The sequence below is a fragment of the Alternaria novae-zelandiae genome (assembly GCF_023758075.1).
Source record: "Alternaria novae-zelandiae strain BMP 2774 chromosome Unknown scaffold_2, whole genome shotgun sequence".
Taxonomy (NCBI): Eukaryota; Fungi; Ascomycota; class Dothideomycetes; order Pleosporales; family Pleosporaceae; genus Alternaria; species Alternaria novae-zelandiae.
Window position 1 is genome coordinate 308,992 of NW_026056962.1, and position 18,581 is coordinate 327,572.

At 53.9% G+C, this 18,581-nt stretch overlaps 8 protein-coding genes across 8 annotated transcripts; 4 read left to right on the forward strand and 4 right to left on the reverse strand.

Moving 5' to 3' along the window:
- Window positions 1–173: 173 nt before the first annotated feature.
- J4E88_001139 (uncharacterized protein) lies at window positions 174–599 on the forward strand (the record flags this gene model as incomplete). The annotated part of the gene is made up of 3 exons (XM_049394811.1): window positions 174–403; window positions 454–524; window positions 580–599. 3 exons carry the CDS (start codon window positions 174–176, stop codon window positions 597–599), a joined length of 321 nt encoding a protein of 106 aa, XP_049258675.1.
- A 135-nt stretch (window positions 600–734) lies between these two features.
- Window positions 735–1,385, reverse strand: J4E88_001140 (uncharacterized protein; the record flags this gene model as incomplete). The annotated part of the gene is made up of 1 exon (XM_049394812.1): window positions 735–1,385. One exon carries the CDS (start codon window positions 1,383–1,385, stop codon window positions 735–737), a length of 651 nt encoding a protein of 216 aa, XP_049258676.1.
- Window positions 1,386–1,917: 532 nt separating this feature from the next.
- J4E88_001141 (uncharacterized protein) lies at window positions 1,918–5,460 on the forward strand (the record flags this gene model as incomplete). The annotated part of the gene is made up of 4 exons (XM_049394813.1): window positions 1,918–2,244; window positions 2,299–3,273; window positions 3,678–4,907; window positions 4,954–5,460. The coding sequence occupies 4 exons, from the start codon at window positions 1,918–1,920 to the stop codon at window positions 5,458–5,460; spliced, it is 3,039 nt and encodes a 1,012-aa protein (XP_049258677.1).
- A 728-nt stretch (window positions 5,461–6,188) lies between these two features.
- Window positions 6,189–7,850, forward strand: J4E88_001142 (uncharacterized protein; the record flags this gene model as incomplete). Its single annotated transcript, XM_049394814.1, has 3 exons — window positions 6,189–6,333; window positions 6,398–6,550; window positions 6,613–7,850. 3 exons carry the CDS (start codon window positions 6,189–6,191, stop codon window positions 7,848–7,850), a joined length of 1,536 nt encoding a protein of 511 aa, XP_049258678.1.
- Window positions 7,851–8,091: 241 nt separating this feature from the next.
- Window positions 8,092–9,626, reverse strand: J4E88_001143 (uncharacterized protein; the record flags this gene model as incomplete). The annotated part of the gene is made up of 2 exons (XM_049394815.1): window positions 8,092–9,517; window positions 9,592–9,626. The coding sequence occupies 2 exons, from the start codon at window positions 9,624–9,626 to the stop codon at window positions 8,092–8,094; spliced, it is 1,461 nt and encodes a 486-aa protein (XP_049258679.1).
- Window positions 9,627–10,156: 530 nt separating this feature from the next.
- J4E88_001144 (uncharacterized protein) lies at window positions 10,157–10,723 on the forward strand (the record flags this gene model as incomplete). The annotated part of the gene is made up of 3 exons (XM_049394816.1): window positions 10,157–10,213; window positions 10,280–10,414; window positions 10,469–10,723. The coding sequence occupies 3 exons, from the start codon at window positions 10,157–10,159 to the stop codon at window positions 10,721–10,723; spliced, it is 447 nt and encodes a 148-aa protein (XP_049258680.1).
- A 134-nt stretch (window positions 10,724–10,857) lies between these two features.
- Window positions 10,858–11,369, reverse strand: J4E88_001145 (uncharacterized protein; the record flags this gene model as incomplete). The annotated part of the gene is made up of 3 exons (XM_049394817.1): window positions 10,858–11,256; window positions 11,328–11,338; window positions 11,363–11,369. The coding sequence occupies 3 exons, from the start codon at window positions 11,367–11,369 to the stop codon at window positions 10,858–10,860; spliced, it is 417 nt and encodes a 138-aa protein (XP_049258681.1).
- Window positions 11,370–13,598: 2,229 nt separating this feature from the next.
- Window positions 13,599–15,779, reverse strand: J4E88_001146 (uncharacterized protein; the record flags this gene model as incomplete). Its single annotated transcript, XM_049394818.1, has 1 exon — window positions 13,599–15,779. The coding sequence occupies one exon, from the start codon at window positions 15,777–15,779 to the stop codon at window positions 13,599–13,601; it is 2,181 nt and encodes a 726-aa protein (XP_049258682.1).
- Window positions 15,780–18,581: the final 2,802 nt, after the last annotated feature.

Sequence of the window (18,581 nt, forward strand, 5' to 3'; positions counted from 1 at the left end):
CAGCCCCCCCCCCCCCCCCCCCCCCCCCCCCCCCCCCCCCCCCCCCCCCCCCCCCCCCCCCCCCCCCCCCCAATTTGGGCTATAAAGAGCCGTTCGCAGTCGTCTATGTCCTTCCTTCGATCAATCCAATCTTGTTCGCATATTCTCCTGCCAACGATCGAAATCAGCACATCATGAAGCTCACAGCCGTTGTTATCGCTCTTCTCTCATCGGTCGCTTTGGCCGCTCCTGCGGCCGAGATGGACAAGCGCGCCGTCGTTGACGCAACTGTCGCCGTCGACGGGCTGCGCTATCGAACGTGTCCGAAGACGACCTGCTCGGCTCCGGGTCAATATCCCAAGGGTACCAAAATCAAATTAAGCTGCTACACCACGTCTGGTACTACTGAGGTGAATGGAGACAAGTAAGTCATGACGTGACATGGGAAGAACTTTTGTGCTGACATGAGTGAAGGCGCTGGGCCAAGGTCTCCGGAGGTGTTGGTAATGGCCGATGGGTATCGTTGGCGTATATGGATTGGCCTGGTGCGCTCAACCCGTGGTCAATTCTCTGCGGGAATACTGTACTGATCCGACATAGGAACGATTAGCGGTTGCTGATGTTGCGTGCTGCAAACGGAGGTAGTACGGCTACGATGCGCTTCTCGCTCACTCGGTTTCGCGACCACCTTCGCGATAAGTTTGCTGATATTTGGTGGATAACGCAGTCGCTAGCTATGGTTCAGAATATGCCTTCTAAACCAACACTCCAGCTTTTCCCCAAGTGACTTGTGCGTCGGATGATGATCGTGCCACGAGCTTGTGACCAGTGATTGCTACATTCTTCCACTTCAGACTTGTGCAATTGATGGTGCCCTTGAACTTGCGACAATCGTTGCCAGAGAAGACAATGTACCCCAAATCTGTCTCGTTATGTGCGGGTGCCTTGGAGGCATTGTGGCTGGAGTCTGTAGGGCTGCCGCTCCATCGCAACCAGAACTTTGGTGAGCGGAAGCTGTTCTTTTCGAATGTTTCGAAGCGAGTCCTCTCGGGAGACTCCGGCACCGTGTTTTCGCTCTCTTCTTGTTCCTCTTCCTCCTCTTCCTCTTCGTTTGATTCATCTGGTTCTATCTCTGCGATCGTTCGCCGAAGACTGTCACGACTGCCAGCTAAGATGACTGACGCTTGTAACAAGCCCGGCAAAGACATTTGGCCCACGACACCCTCGCCGCCTTCAGTCAAGCGATATAGCTCCAGCGATGCATCTTCTTCTGGCTGCGTATCCCCAGTTGCGCCCAGGGCTTTTTGCCATGCCGGACATTTGACAGAATAGCTTGCGAATGTCTTGTGAACGTCGAATGCGCTCGTATGTTTGGATTTTCCACTGCGGCCAGTGCGGTTGTGCATGTGCCGCGTCGAGAAGGCGGCGTCTTGCCAGTCGTCCATTGCAAAAGAATCTGGATGTTAGGGCTCTAGAGTCAAAGATTGTTTGAATGGTGTTCGTGGGCTCGTGTGCCTCGTTGCCAAAGAGAGGTTGACGTCATAGACTAGCTGGATCCCAGCCTCAGGGCCTAAGGAAAGCGAGTGATGGTCCTGGTGTCTCTGGAATGCCACAGTGGGAGAAGCATAAAGCATGTCAGGACGGCGATAGGGGTGCATCGCGGGGCATGCATACTCCGCACTTCCAACCTGCTTATATTAGTCGGGTCACTCCCACAACGGTAGTCATGTGTTGGTGGCTGGACCAGCCATTCTGCATCTGTCATGACGGGCTTGTCAGGTCTTGCCATCCGGGGCACATTGTGCCTATCATCGGGTTTGGGAAAGAAGTTGATGGCGGTTTGTCAAGGGTCAAGGGTCAGGTGGGCCGCACGTGAACAGGCGTCGCAATTTGGGCGTCGCGAATCGCTCCGTCAGCGCAGACCAACAAACACCAACGATGGCACCCAAAGGGTCTAAGAAGTCGGCGGCTGCAGCGCCCAACAAGACGCTCGTCCTGGACAATGGCGCATATTCGATCAAAGCCGGTCTAGTCTCGCCAGCCTCGGAGCCTACCTACGACGACTGCAGTGTCATTCCCAACTGCATCGCGCGCAGCACACGCGACAAGTGCACCTACGTCGGCGCCGAGCTCGATTCGTGTAAAGACTTTGGAGAACTGGCGTTTCGCCGTCCAGTGGAAAAGGGCTTCATTGTCAACTGGGAGGCGGAGAAGGCGATATGGGAGCATGAGTTCATGGGCGACGCCGTGGGGGAGGGGTTGAGGGTGGGTACGCACAGTCGCGAGCTCGTGAAGGGTGTGAGAACTGACAGTACGCAGTGTGACCCGAAAGACACAAATCTGGTCTTGACAGAGAAGCCAAACTGCCCGAAAGAGCTGCAGAAGAACTGCGACGAGATCATCTTCGAGCAGTTCGAATTTGCGGCCTACTACCGGTGCGTTGGCGCGACACTCAATGCCTACAACCCTCCCACCGCGTCCTCGTTGGCATCGCTACCGCAAGAATGCCTCCTCATCATCGACACATCGTACTCAGACACGACCGTCCTCCCTCTCTACAATGGCAAGCTCATACAATCGGCTGTGCGGCGGCTCACAGTCGGTGGGAAGCTGCTCACAAACTACCTGAAAGAGCTCTCTTCGCTGCGGCACTACAACATGATGGAGGAGACATATCTGCTCAACGAGATCAAAGAAGCAGTCTCGTACGTCGTGCCATCATCGCAGCAGTTCGCTAAAGATCTGGAGCGCACTTGGAAAGGACGGCTGGGAGATAAACGAGAGGTGGATTCGAGCATGGTGGTCGACTATGTGCTGCCGGACTACGAGAATGCTATACACGGGCATGCGCGACCCCACGACCCTGCAAAATCACGCATGCGCAGAGGGCTACAGCCGCTGCAAGGACCGAGAGAAGATCTGCTGCCTCTAGGCAATGAGCGCTTCGCCGTGCCCGAGCTCCTCTTCAACCCTTCCGATATTGGCATCCAGGAAGCTGGAATACCTGGCGCCGTCATGGAGTCGCTGAGCACACTGCCAGAAGCTCTAAGAATCGGCCTGTTGGCGAATGTTGTAGTGGTAGGCGGGAACTCGTTGATTGCCGGCTTCATGGAACGAATGCAGACAGAGCTGAGGGCTCTGGTACCAGCCGAGTATACGCTGAATGTGGCGCGGGCAGATGACCCGATCAAGCACACATGGCTAGGAGGAGCAAACGTCGCTAGCCAACCCGACTTGTTGAAGGAGTTGCTCGTGTCCAAAGCCGAGTATGACGAGAGGGGCTCTACGTGGCTAGTAAAGAAGTTTTCATGATATACATAATAGACACTTGAACATGACAGTATCTTGATGCCAACATGTCTAGATCAAAAATCAAAGTGCAGGCAGAGATCAGACGATGCATGTTCTCCAAAACCATGGGCTTCTCCAGTGCTCGGGGCTGCTAGGGCGCTGATTGGCTGATGTCCGGCGGCTTGGCGTGCTCGTCGACATGTCGAAGGAATTTCCAGCAGATGTGCATCACCCGCATCTCGAACCCAATGCGCCGAATACCGCGCCCCTCGCGGGCAATTGATCCCTCACATCCCCTCTCCGCTTGCATACGGCAACGAGTCTCGCCATTGCCCTGCCGCCCCGCCCCGTCGCCCTGCACCCATCTCCGCACCCCATCCGCCGCCTTCTCCACAACCGCACCCCAGTCCTTCCTGCTGCCGGGCAAACAGGACAAGAGAAAGCACCAGCAGTTCGTGCGAAGATGGCAGAAGCGTCTTCTTGGCGACTCAGAGCCTATTGGTGCACACGTCGACCCTTATGATCCCACATCACCGGTCCGCATAGCGCCTGAAGACCAGGGCGAGTACGAAGAGGTCCTTGACGAGGAAGCCTCAAGATTCCCCCAATACAAACCTGCGAAGTATCTACGCGGCCTACATCGGGTCGGTGGCGAGGAATGGCTGCAGGAAAAGGTCGAAAAGGACCTGGCTAAGGAATTCGAGAAACTCACGCTACGGACGTACACGCCACTGACACTGGACATGGCCAATGAGATCGAAGAGCTCACGGGCACTCCGTACACTTTGAAGGACGAGAACCTGCTTATGGCGCAAACTGTACACGAGAAGACCAAGCGCCCATATACCGACTACAACTTTGGCCTCCACGCCAAAGCTACCCGGATTACCGATATGCGTGCCAGTTTCACACAAGCTGTCGCCGAGATTTATGCCCTGAAGCAGGCTGGTTTAGATATGGACCTATCCAAGTTTGCCAACCGAGGTGTTTACGATCGGCCACGCTGGGTCAAGGACATCAAGTTAGTCAAGACAGAAAGCGGTGAGCTTGCTCTTGCCTTCCCCCAGCACAAGAGCTTGGATGATCTCTTGGAGACGATGCAAACGGCACCCGCTTGGGAGGCTGAGCCAGAGGTATCGGACGAGCTGCTCGTTGAAGAGGTCGTTGAGGAACTTGAGGATGCCGGCCTTGCACAGGAGCAAGTACAGACCATGGACCCCGACACACCAGCACACAAGAAAGCAGCAGTGGTCAAGATGGATGGCGAGAACAAGCCGTTTGACTTCATGTCGAACCGCCCCGTCCCTCGCGCCAAGCCAGTTGAAGCGCCCGTCAAGGAGGCAATTGTTGAGGAAGTGGTCGTTCAAGAAACTACGCCACCTCAAGTTGCTCAAGATGTACCCCAAACCGAGCTTGTTGACCATGCAGCCGACCCGGAGCCCGTTAACCAAATCGCTCCAGCTGCAGCGAGCGAGTCGCGACATGCTATCCTCGAAGAGAGAGCGAAGCGTTTGGCGGCTGACTTTGCGGCTCTAAAAACCTCAGTTCAGCAGAGCAGCAGAGATTCGTCTGCTATCAAGCCTGAAGAGACGAAATGGCGGCACGTTCCCGTCACTGACATCAACGTCAAGTTCGCTGTACGTGTATCGACCCTTTTTATTTTACCTTTGCTGACTTATGTAGCTTTACAAACGCCTTTACCAACTTACCGGCTGCCGCATCTCCGATCCACACCTCTCTTCCGCGAACACCCTAGGCGATCTATACAATCATCTATTAGAGGCCGCCAAACCCCAGCCTACCAGTCTCTTCAGCGCTATGCATGTAGAAGGGCAGAAGGCACGTCAGCGAGCGAAGCAGCAGGCCACATCTGATGCCGACGCCAAGAGGAGGGCCGACCTGGGCGATTTGATTAATCTGGGCAACGTCGAATTGCGTCGCGTCAAGCCTACCAAGGTTGAGAAGCGCAGCAAGACTGGTCAAGACAAGGTCATCAGCTATGCTCTATGGGAGCGTGGTCTGGGTTCAGGTATACCGGCTAGGCTTGAACAGATGAAGCAGAAGCAATCGAGGGGAGCAAAGAAGGCACAACCCGAGCGTGGAACTGTCACCCCCTTAACCAGCAAGGCCGCCGGTTTCTTGCTCAGAAAGAGCGGTACCTTGCAATCAGCACGCGCAAAAGCGGTGTAGCGGACAGTTCCTGGAACCATGAATACATTTGCATCCGATGCATGACTTATGCCCAACCATGATCTGAACGGGTCAATACATTGTATAGTATGTACACTAGGAGAGCTGGCATAGTTGATAGCTTCCTTCTGCTGGAGGGCCAAATGAATGCCCTCTGCCTTGCTTCATGCAAATGGCAATAATATTTCACGGACTGCGAAATGGTCGCGTGATGGGATGCTGCTTCGCACGTGGCTTGTAGGATGGTGTGCTTACGCATCGGCCTACTCCGAAAATGCAAATCATCCAGCCGCTCTGTGAACGGCTCGAAAGCCTGAAATCATCCCGCTAGTCAGCCACGAACCGAAGTCGCACCTAATCAGCGTACCAACTCCTGATAAGCATCAAGCCATATGCAGGGCTCACACGCAACGCTCCTTACCGAGGGAGTAATCCACGATTGCCGACAGGCTAAGCTTTGCCCAGAAGTGCTTGTCAAAGATAAGAGTGGAGCTACTAGTTCTTCGCAAGCACACAGGCTAGGCGGCATACGGCAATCGTTTTTCTTCGCACCCTGCCATCGGCGTCAAAACGGCTTTTCATGACGCGGCTGGGAGCCGAGTGTGCGCGGTGGGGTAGTTTACTATAGAACGACCATGCTTCGCCCTGTTTGACCCTGGGTTGGTCTTGTCCAACCCTTTCTAGTCACCTTTCTTTCTGAGTCTTTGTCACGATCGACGCTGCCCATGATGTTGTCAGCGGAAAAAGCCCAGGACGAAGCCAGTCTCTCGACAGACAGCGGGAGAGGAGTCGGCGCTGCGACAGCCGTCCCGCGCGAAACCGGAATCCTCGCCAAACTGCGCCGGTTCGAAGAGCGATTAGATGCGAAACTAGGTAAGTTCTGACTGTACGAAGTGCATGTGAGACATATACTGACTTCGTACCTCTACCTCTGCAGGCATCGAATCCGAAGCCATCAGTCGCAAACTGCCAGAAGATAAGGGCGACGTGCCATGGCACCACCAACTCAACATGTTCTTCCTCTGGGCCTCGGGCACAATGAACACGTCTTGTTTCGCGACGGGTTTCCTCGGGCATGAGTTCGGTTTGAGTAAGAACATACTGTTTCCCGCGCACTTGCAACAGCATGACTGATTGTTCTGTGTTTTGCAGCGCTTCGCCAGAGTATCGTCATTACCATCTTTGCGTCTATCCTTGGTGGCGCGGCGACAGGGTTTGCCGCCACTTTTGGTGCGCCGACTGGGCTGAGGCAGATTTCCATGTCAAGATATGCGTTTGGGTGGTGGCCTAACAAGGTTATTGCTGCTCTTAATACTATTGTGCAGATTGGCTGGGCGTCTGTGGCTTGCATCACGGGTGGTTTGGCGCTGACTGCTGTAGCGGATGGCCATATCTCGCTGATCGTCGGTATCGTCATCCTGGCTGTCGTCGCTACGCTTATCTCGTTTGTCGGTCTGCGAGCTATTCTGGTCTACGAGCGCTACGCGTGGTTCGTCTTTTTCATCATCTTCATCATCTTCTTCGCCGAGACGGGCAAGTATACCGATAACAGCAGTACGCCCAAGCTAAAGGGAGCGGACCTCAGTGGACAGGTTTTGAGCTTGATTGCTATTGTCTACGGTAGTTCTGCATCGTGGCAGACCATGGCATCCGACTACTACGTCCACTACCCCGTTAACGTCTCCCGCTGGAAGGTCTTCCTCATGACCACCTTCGGTATAGCTATTCCTACTTCCATCGGTATGCTGGCGGGCTGCGTCGTATCATTCGGCATGAACAACCGACCAGACTGGCAAGAAGTGTACGACAACGACGGCCTGGGCTTTCTCATCCAAACCATGCTTTACCCACGCGGTTTCGCAAAGCTGATCCTCACGCTTCTGGTCCTTTCCGGCATCAACGTAAACGTTATATCCATCTACAGCGCCGCCATTTCTTGCCAGCAATTTTCCCGTCCTTTTGCACGCGTTCCCCGCTTCATCTGGATTCTGGTCTGTTTCGCTGCCATCCTCGGTCTCGCTATTGGTGGCCGTGAGCAACTGAGTGTTTACCTGCAGAACTTTCTCAGTCTGCTCGGCTACTGGACTACTCAATACTTTGTCATTCTGTGCAGCGAGCACGTTATCTTCCGTCGTATGAACTTCGATAATTACGACTTAGATGCATGGAACGATCCCAGTCGTCTGCCGCTGGGTATTGCTGCCGGCACCGCCTTCGCCATCGGAATCGTCGCGTGGATTCTTGGCATGGTCGAAACGTGGTATGTCGGTCCGCTAGGTGGGCTCATCGGAGCTGACGGTGGTGACATTGCGAATGAGTTCACATTCGTTGTGACTGCCCTGGTGTACATACCTGCGCGGTATCTCGAGAAGAAGATTGTTGGGAGGTAGGGATATGGGCTGCCAGAGTAGGAGCATTGTAAGTGTCTAGGCACGGCACTGCCAAGAAAGGCTTCAGACGTGTTGATGACGAAGAATCGATAACTTATCCATGGTCAGACCTTTTGAGAGTGACTTCGTACTTCGACTGCACAGGAACTGCATCATATTAGTGAACGCTGGGCCAGCTGCGACAAAGCGGCGCAACTCTCGGTTTCTCGACTTACACGTTGCCAGTTACCTATGAGTACCTTCAAACTTCCCAAGCTCTCTTCGCAATCGTATACATAGCGTCTCCTTTCAGCAGGCTGACCATCCATTTGCCATCCGGAGACTCCTCGCCGCCTAATGCCTGCCCGGCGGTGATCACAGCCCACTGTACCATGGGTGAGACAAAGTCTGTTTCTCCTCGCGCACGTTTGTGTTGCAGATAGTCAGTGATGCAGCGGGCAATATTGAGCCCTGCTGCACGGATGGCAGGATAGTAAGAACTCTCAGTCACACCATCCGCGCCTGTGCCGCCCTGCATGTGATCGCTCGGAATGTCTTGTGTGCCGTTGGTTTTGCTTCCTAAAGTCGCCATGACACGGAGGGTGTAGATCAATGCGGTGTTGTACAACATCAGCATCCGTGCAACAGAGTCGCTCATGAACCGGTATATAATGCGTGGCGAAATCTGGGTACTGGTCGGATCAAGACACTCTTCTTCGATATGGACGTTCTCCTCATTGCTATCCCATCGTCGTTTCCACGCTCGAAGAAAGACTAAGGTCCCATCTGCCTTGCATTGCATTTCCTGTCGCCGTTGAATATAGCTTAAGCCAGACGCATGCTGAAGCTTGAAGAGCTCATCACTCGCAGCTATTAGCACCGAACAATCTGCGAGCACGTCATGCAAGTCTTGTTCATCTGGAGTTTCCAGCGAGAGCGCTGTTCTCAGTACAGCTTTCCACTGTGGTCGCGCAAAGATTGATGGCGTTCTGTTCCTCAATGATGCTATCAGTATCATATGCCGCACACCTTTGTACAGCTCAAGTGTCCGAAATGACGCGTGAACCAGGGATGCTGGGTCACGTAATGCCAGGAGCTGCTCCATTCCAAGCATGTGCTTGAGCCAATTTCTTGGTCCAGTGGGCATGAAAAGTTCAAGCATAGCCAATAGAATGACGGAAACGATTACGTCGTCATGCATACGGCGTTCTGGCTGGCTCAAAGCCTGATTCAGCCGCTTGAGAGCTACACCATGTATGGCATAACCTTTGGCGAGGATCCCACTCTGGTGATGCTGCGCGCCGAAGAAGAGGGTTGCAAAGCTGAGTGCGGCTTGAACAAATAATGGGCTGCTTGCTCCTCTTACGGCGTAGTTGTCCGTGACAATGTCTGAGGGCTGAAGTTCCTGTAACCCTAGGTCTATGGGACCGTTGGGTAGAAGATGGCGGCGTGCATAACATATGCAAACTTCTTTGTCGTTGAATTTAGGCCTGATTTCAGGGAGGTCGAAGCGGTGTTCAGGAGATTCCGAGGTAGACTCTTCTACTTCTTGCCTCTTCCAGACAGTCGTTACGGGCGGGTCCGCCGCCTTGCTCTTCAACTTCTGTGACCTCCTAGACTTGACGATTTTGCCTTGCACAAAGACGATCGACTGTGGACCATCGCATTTGAAGCCAGCCTTTTCGCATCTCTGACATGTTGGGCGAGTCTCATCTTTAGTAGGGTCAGCCTGAGGTCTAATGTGCACGACGATGGCGCTTACCGCACTTGATACGGCGCCTGCGGCAGGTTGAGCATCCTTTCGAACGGCCGGCTACATTGACCATGATCTAGACTTGGTTTTTTCGAGATGCATATGGATGAGACGGATGCGGTACATTGGACGAGGTGGCTGAAGAGGCAGGTGGGGAGGTCATGGGCTGACATGGGGGGACATCGGCCTAATCTGGGGTCAGGCTAAACCGCTTGCGGCTCATTGGGCGAGATGCCTCGACCCCTAAGACGTGCCGCACCGCCCCTTCTTGCGTTCTTCCATCGACCTTCCAACGCTAACGCGAAGAGAGTCTTCCAGATCCCCTTGTAGTGTAAAGCCACACTGACATGTATGCGCGCATTGAGCCGCAAAAGGCATAGGTACATCATGGTATCTTTCGTCCGCTGAGCAGCTGTAGATATGGATTCATACGAAGGCGTCACGCTATCTGCAATAAATATCGTCACTGCATCTCCTATCGTCACATTAAGGTGCAAGTTTGTCTTCGTCGGAACAAATTCTATCCATTGAACTTACGAAGTGATCATCGCATCTCATCTGCCAACTCGCAGCTATGACCGTCACAGCAAGCATCGAAATCGCATCCTCACCGGAAGATGTCCGCGCAAAAGTATGAGCTTGACCTGTCCCGGCTTAATCGGAAGCATGATTACCACAATGCTTACAAGATCATCAGTTTCTCGACTTCGCATCCCTCCCCCAGTATCACAAGGGCTTCTTCGCTTCTCTGACCCCACTCGGCCCCGTCGAACCCGGGAACAAGATACGCGTCGTCTTCTCATCGGGACAAAAGATGGATGCTCCAATAGAAGTACGTCATAACTGTACTAGACTATGACGCGACATTGTCTAATAGAGTTTGTAGCATAACACACCTACCTCTTTTGCGTGGACAGGGTCTGTACCACTTCTCTTCACAGGCACGCATTCTTTCAATTTCGAGCCCAGTAGTACCATCTCAGGCGGCACGAAGTTCGCTCAAGAAGAGGTCTTCAGCGGCGCGCTGTCCTTTCTCATGGGTGACAACGCGGTGGCGCGAAAGTTCGGCTTCCCGGAAAAGACGAAAAAAGGATGGGAGGGCTATAATGATGACCTGAAGGCGTGGTGTGAAGCGAAGTGATGCGCGTCATCGTCCAATGTCTGTTGTTTGGGTTATCTGGAGTTGGGAAACACCCTTGATGTTGAGTAAGATATAGACTGTCATCGACTTCCATGCGTAACGGTTCATTCTCTTTCGTGCTCACGTTTCCTACTTCATGCTTTGACCATGATCTTCCGCCCCTTGAACGCTACCCGAGCAGCAATCAGCAACAGCACACATCCGAATAGCAGACACCCTCCGAACACCCACAAGCTAGCAAAACCACTTTGCTCTTGAATCGCACCTCCGATCGGCGTTCCAATCAGCAGCCCCACACCCACGACAGCGAAGGCCTGACCCATCCTTGTGCCGACCTTGTCTCGCGCGTCACTACTCAGCTGAACCACGATGGCGGGTGGAAGCGAGACGAAAGATCCGGAGAAGAAACCGTAGAATGCCATGAGTACGATGATGCCGGCGGAGGAGGTGGCACCCATGAAGCATATGCAGAGAACGCCAGAGATTATGCAGCAAGGGATTACGACGTTGAAAGGGCCGAGTTTGTCGGAGAACTGTTACGGAGAGAAATTAGTAACTCCAGGCCAAACAAAAGTAGTATCCAGAGGGTGGCGGAAAAGCTTACCAAGTTCGGTACTATACGCCCAAAGACACTCGTACTATTCATGATGGCGAGGAGATAGAATGCCATACTCTCACTCGTAATATGTTCCTGGATAGCGTAGGTTTGTGCATAGAAGAACGGCATATATAAGCCCATGAAGCCAAGGAAGAATCCCACGACCATGAGACTATATGACGGCATCCGGAATGCACGCAGGTCGAGAAGAGAACGCGATTCCGCCGGCAGAACCCGGACGCGCATGCAAACATTGGGTACAGTCATAGTGGCGAGGACAATGAAGCCGAGCACCCGTGTCGTCCAGGCGAATCCGATTTGAGAAATGAGTTTGTGGAATACAATGGGATAGATGACTCCGCCAAGCGATGACCCAGCTGCGGCAATTCCAATTACTGTTCCGATTCGGGTAGAAAAGTAGGTTGAAAGGATAGCCACACTAGGGATAAACAAACATCCAGTGCCAATACCGATGCAGAACGCTTGTGCGAGAAGGACTTGCCAGTACGTATGGCATAGACTGAGCATCATCTGGCCCAAAACCAACATGAAGCTTCCCACGATGAGCAGTGCGCGAAAGTAGCCTGCGTCATAGATGGGACCAGTGAGTGCGCCGACCAAGAGGAGCAGGAACGCCTGTATAGACCCGATCCAGGATATGGCTGAAGCACTCGAGCTGGCGAGCAAATTCGTTTCGTAATATGTTTGGAATGTTCCGAATGTGTTGATAATCTGTGCTGTAGGGTCAGTTCAGGTCTTTCATGAAGTCTGTACGTGGTTTTGACTTACGCCCCAAGAGTTAAACAACAGAAAAAACGCCCCGAGGACCTGCAGCCATGCCCACAGTCCACCATTAGGTATTTTGGACGCGTCATTCACATTAGGTTGACTCGATCGCGCAGGTTCCAGCCTGCTCTCGGCTGTATTTTCATCGTCCTTGTCCTCTATCACGCGCTCCTTGTGTGTGCTGCGCAGTGAATTCAAAGTCGCATACGATGGCTGATGTCTTGGATCCTTCGACGACTCCGCACTGTACTGCGAATTCAAGGTCGCAAGGGATGGCTGTTGACTAGGTCCGCCAAAGTTCGTCAACTCATAGGAAGCCGGTCCAGTCTGTCTACCGGGGTCCAGCGTCGATACGTTCGTAGGTGGCATACTGGGCCTGTTCCCGCTGCCAGTGTAGCTGTCGCGAGTGGAAGTGTTGTAGCTAGGTATCAAGACGGAGCAGTGGCCCGGCAGTGAGTGTCCAACGAGGTTCTTGTTGGTGAAATGGGGTCCTTAAAAACGGAAACTACCAATAGCAACGCTTGCTAAGAAGCACACAAGCAAGAGATAACGAGTAAAAAAATCAAAGAGTTGGCGGAACGCGGACTTAGAAAGACGTCGAAAGGAGACGTGAATGAGAGACAAGCAGCCCCAGGAGACCATATATCAAGCTTCGGAGTCGACTGGGGGCATCGGCTAGAAAGGGTGCAACACAGACCTGGGCTGCGCTATACTTCCTTCTCTTTCGGGCATATTCTCAAGCAACCCACAGCTCGCTCCAGCCTTGGAAGTTGAGGCTGAGGAAGACATGGCGAAACGTACTTGCTAAAGTTTGTCCAACACACCGTAACCAGTCGGGGGATTTCGTTATGAGGAACGTTTCGGTTTCATGCTTTAGTCAAAACCTTAGGGGGTACAGCCTTGTAGACAACGGCGCGCCACGTGCGCGGCAACAGGCACGTCATGAAACTTTCCTGATTGTTATCTCCGCATTACAGCCGTGCAATTCCGGCCGAGACAGGGCTGTATCCCATCGTCGTACCTTCCAAGAACACTGCGCTTCGCATATGTAGTCTGCTGAATACCCTGATGCTATTTTTCCGCCCTTCAGCGCGGCCTATCTAACCCGTGAGATTTCATCCTCCACCTTTGTATACCGCGCTGCGTCTGATTCCGACACATTTGCCTAAGACGCCGCCATCATCATAGAGAAAAGAAAACATTTATGCCGTAATGATGTACAAATCAAAGTCAAGCTGGCATGCTGTCATGATCTTGGGGAATATGCTTCGTCACATCGTAACGTACTTTTGGTGACCGTAGGAAAGGTTTTGGTGGAAGGACTCGCTCACAACGCCTGCGTGAACGCCCATGAACGCTCACTATGCTTACACCCTAAGGAAAGAACCGACCTGGTTTGTATGTCGCCGGCCCGAAAAGTCGTGCCGAACGTCGAATGCTGACATGAGAAAGAACTAACGTCGTCGAGGCTCCACTTGTTCGGACGGCCCCTCATGTGTCGCTGGCGACCCGTTTCGTCGCCAAGCGATGGCCGGAAGGGTGAAGAGGTGATGGCTCGACTTGCTCCACGCATTCTTCAAGATACACGTTGTTCAAGAGGCCGGCTGGAATGGTGCCATCTTGGCCCGGCTTCAACTGGCCCGCCGATGCCTTTTGGCGCCGATTCTCACGCTCGTTGACTACTTCGCGCAAGATCTTGGTGGCACCACTCCATCCGAGTTGATTCGCTGTTGCCCGATGATTGAAGAGCCGTTCCACGAGTGGAAGTGGCAAAGATAGCAGGATAGTCGACAGCACGACGGTCGCGTGGCTAGGGCGGTGATCATCTTCCGGTGGCGCGTCACCGAACCGAATCTTGCTTAGCCTTGGGTTATGCGCGGCGTTGCGTGGTTCAACGAGTGCTGGCAGACGTGGAGCATCTGAAAACTCTGGGGCTATCGCGTACAATTTGAAGTCGACAGGGAAGGTGTATGCGATGAACTCGAGAGCGTGATTGAGCAGCATTGAAATAAAGGGGTCTTCTGCATCGGGACCTTCACCTCTTGATCGTGGCCCAGAGCTGGCCTGCAGTGTATACTGCAGTACCTGCTCGACAGTATCCCATCGGAGAAGCATCCTTGCGATCTCAATACCACGCGCCTGCATGCTAGGCATCTGGAGAGTCCTTGCTGCCGCAATGTAGCTCAGAACTTGTCGCATGCGCATACGGGCGTCATTGGAAGGGGTCGCTTGGTCGTTCTCGTACATGTAAGGTGCAAGGCCGTACAGGAAGGTCTGGGCAGAAAGGAGCGGGGCGCCATACAGAACCCTGACAGCTTCCTCTAGGGATTCGCCGGTAGTGAAAGGGTCGAGCGCAAGGACATCGACCAGTCGGCGCGCGTCTCTGCTGCGGTGGCTGGGGGCCGGGCTGCGACGAATTGCTTCGGCTATGACAGGGCTCCGCACGACTACGATACCGTGAACTGGTACTGACATCAGAATGGACTCAGGTGACCGAACTTGGAGGATGAAGTCGGCGAATTCGGGGTTGGCGAATTGGATTGACAAATAGCTGGCAAGTTCAAACGGCGACTCCTCGAGGCGTTCGGTAGGAGGGGCAGTGCCATTCTGGTAGGGCATGGCATGATGCTCGTCCCCGTGGTCTGATGTGGGTACCGTATCGCCAAATTGTGCCTTGCTTGGTGACTGCGAGTGCGAGGTGCGGGTACCGTTTGCGACAAAAGCTGCCTGTTCCGGCGAGAAGTGACCGTTGGGAGGACCCGGATAGAGGACAGGACCGCTGGGAAACTGCGAGGGTCGAAACTCGGAGCCGTTTGCGTAGGCAGCTTCAGGCGGTGCGACTGCTTGTGGCGGCACATGCCAGGGCGCTCCTGCCTCTGAGGGATGCTGGGCGTGGCCGGGGAAGAAAGGCGCAAACTGCTGGGGACCGAACCCAGGCGGAGGACGTGGCAGCGCGTGCTGTTCGTGCTGGTGCAGCTCTGGCTCTTGAGGAGCCACAGGAGGTGCCGGTGACTCATTCGCGCTCTGGAAGACCAGAGCACCAGCACTGAGCTGGTGGCGGTGCGAGGAAGTGTGAGCGCTGTCGCTGCCTTCTGTGGGCGGTGTCTGCGTGTCCGTCTTGTTCGAGGGATAGAAGGGTGGAGGCAGGTGGGCGGGTATGGTCAGTTTGCGGTGCACTCCGTTCGTGGCAGGCTTGGGCTCGGCGCTGGGCTCCACGGGCGCGGGAGGCTTCTCGTCGGCATGGCCGTTGACGTGGTTGTCTGCATCTTGGGAGTTTAGTACGTGCTGCGTCAAAGAAGGAGCCGGTAGTGAATGCTCACCATGAGTGTCTGCCGGTGCCGAGTGGCCATTCTGCAACGGGCCAGGCGCGGCGGTTGCATCGAGCCCTCTCTTTTCTGCGCCCGAAGTGTTTGACTCTGGCGTAAGAGGAGTCTGCACCGCCTCGGCCTGCTGATTTTCAGTTTGCTCTTGTTCCTGCCTCTCGTGCGCGGATTGCGGCTCCGGCTGCGGCTTAGCTGGTTGGGCGACACTGTCCTTGGTGGAGCCGTCTGGTGTGATGGGTCTGGCTGATGGCTGAGACTTGGACAGACGGTAGGGGATGGCAGGCACGATGCGCGAGCCTGGGCGCCGGTGCTGCTTCTGCGCCGTGGCTGCGCGTGCGGTGTCGGCCATGTTTGCTGGGGCGTGCGGAAGAAAGTGCGACTGGGGATTCGGAAGCGGCTCCAGGTAATTGCGGCCTGCTGCTTGTTGCCAATTATCCTGGAGCGCCCTGGGACGGGAGAAGTGTGCGGCGAGGGTATTTGCTACGTGGGGTTAGTCGACAGCAGAGAAGTCCAGGCAGAGATGGAGACATGGCTTCCCCACCAATTTTAGCTGCACACCTCTGACCTCATGGCCATAGCTTAAGCTCCATTTGTCATCCTCCACCGCCCACACTGAAACACCACCACTTTCTTTGTTCCCTTTTCTCTCCATACGCGTTGTCGTCGTGCTGCTTAAAGAGACTATTCTACTGGTTGTCGGAAATTACGCCAGTACATGTCGTAATGATGGGTCAGTGACAGTCAAGGAGAGTCTGCAGACGGCGACCCTGCAATGCAGGGCAAGCTTCTGCCAGAAGATGTATTCTGTACAATACAGCATATCGGCTGACTAGTAATGCAAGCGAATACTGTTTATCCGTTTGCTCTCACTCCATCTAGGTGGCTACCTGTGCATTCCTGCCGACAGCTCCAGTCGAAGCGACTAACGATGCAGAGCTTCCCGAGGTCATGATATTCACATGGACCCTAGACTTCACCGGGTGCGCCTTCCTGCGTCAGACATCAAACCGAAGGCTCAAGCTGGAAGGAGCCACTGACTGACCGCTGATGGAGAAGGCACGACCTCAAGGCAGGACGAACGGCGCTCCTTTGCAGGGCAGTAACGCTCCTCTTAGCCACATGGCACCCTTATCGCCATGGCTGTCCTTCCGAATACACCTCAACCTTCTTCTTTGCTATCGCACGATAAACCGAAATACTGCACCTACAGCTCCGTCACCTTCTCTCGTTCGCCCTATATTTCCTAGTCCAACATTGCCTTTCGTTACACCTCTAGCATGATCCTAGGACAGGCGCAACCGATCCGCAATGACAGAACCTCGACGCAACTCTCCAAGCCTGCGCGCCCGCTGAAGGACGGTCGCTGCTCAGATTGTCGAGTACGCGACACCAGAGCCATTTCCGCTAAATACTGCTTGACTACCTGTCCTCATGAGCATGATTTCACTCCTACGCGTACGTTGGCACTAGATGGCATGCGCTTTGACGGCTTCTAACATTTATAGCGAACAAATTCAGCATCCTAGCAGAGCTCCAACAGTCGCCCACGGAACCAAAGTGGAATTTCGATTTTGTTCCCACCACCACCGGAAGCACGAGGCGGCGAGGCAAACGGGGAGGAAAGCGCCATAGAAGCAAAGACTCATCTACCAAGGATACTGAACGATGCGACAATGCAAACATTAGCGCGTTGTGCAAGACCATGGCTGCGTTGCGTCTTAACGAGGATGAGCCGATTAAACCAGGGATGGACGACACTTCTAGCCATAGTCGAAAGGCCGCACCTATCAATCCTCCGTGTTTCGATATCGACAGACCTTCTTGGGCCCCACAATTTCTTCCAGATTCAACAGCCACTGCAACAAGCCAGTCCCAGTCCTCCCAGATCAAAGCACTGCGGTCTCAAATGTCCTCTAATGGCGCAGCGACTAAGCGGCAGAATTCTCAATTCTTCCCAATCTCCGCTTTTCTTGCCTGTCCCGATTCTTCAGGACGGTTTCCATCCAAGTCTAAATTTCTAGAATCAAAGGCTCCTAAAAAAGGTCGGCAACCCTCAGAGTCTTCAGTCCCTCCTCCTACATCCTCGTCACACGCACAACACGCCGCAACAAAAGCAGCACATCTTGCACTCACTTCGAGGAGTCTACAGGCCAAGCCTACCACATCCACTGACGAGTCAGATATCCAGCAAAAGGGGCCACTTTCTCTCCCAACCGTCGCGAATACCCCGAATACTCCCTGTCCCCTCAGTCTTGTCAACATGTCCTCCAACATGATTGAGCCAACCTTTGTATCCCCTTCTGGTGCTTCTCAACCCACCGAACCCGAGACAGTGAATGGAAAAACTGAATCCCCATCCATCACACATCGCCTTGGGCGGGAACCTCCATTCTTGGACGCTGAAAGGATGAAAGTCAACCCGCGTTTTCACGGCTGTTGGCAACGCCGTTCAATACCAACTCCAGCAAAAGATCATCAGTCGGACACGCTGAGGAGCTCGGGTCATGCGCGTATCAGGCTGTCACCGCAAGAAGCGACTGTTCTAGCAAAGCCCCACTCGCGTTGCTATATTCCTCAGCAACCCGGTCGAAAGTCCAAGTTCTTCGCCGACGGCAAACTCATCGCGCGCGAGAGCACCTCCACGGCCCAGCAGCCCATACTCGGAACCCCATCGTTTGAATATGACAGTTTACACACGGGAATAACCTCATCCACTTCTCCTGCTTCCGAAAGCTCTTCTCGTCCACCCTTTCAGGACCCGTTCAAAACGTCGGAGGCAGAACATCCGTGGAACGCTTATCAATGGTATACTGCGCTGTCAGACAAGCCTGCAGTATCTAGCGTGTTCTTATCAGATATTTTCACATCGCCCAATACGCGGAATGATCAGGACAGTATCCCACAGCGCTCACCGACCCTCGACATCAGCCACGTAAACTCCAAACCATCCGCGCAAGATAATCACAGGGCCACAATCTCCAAAGTGCTTGCACTCCTGGAAGCTGAACATAAAGAAAGCGTCTCCAATTCAGACACCGATGACTTCGACACTGTCAGTCTTCTTTCCGAGTACGATATCATCGATCCGGTAACTACGAAGTCCATGGCGGATTCCTGGGAGGAAGTACCTACACCACCCGAGACTACGGTT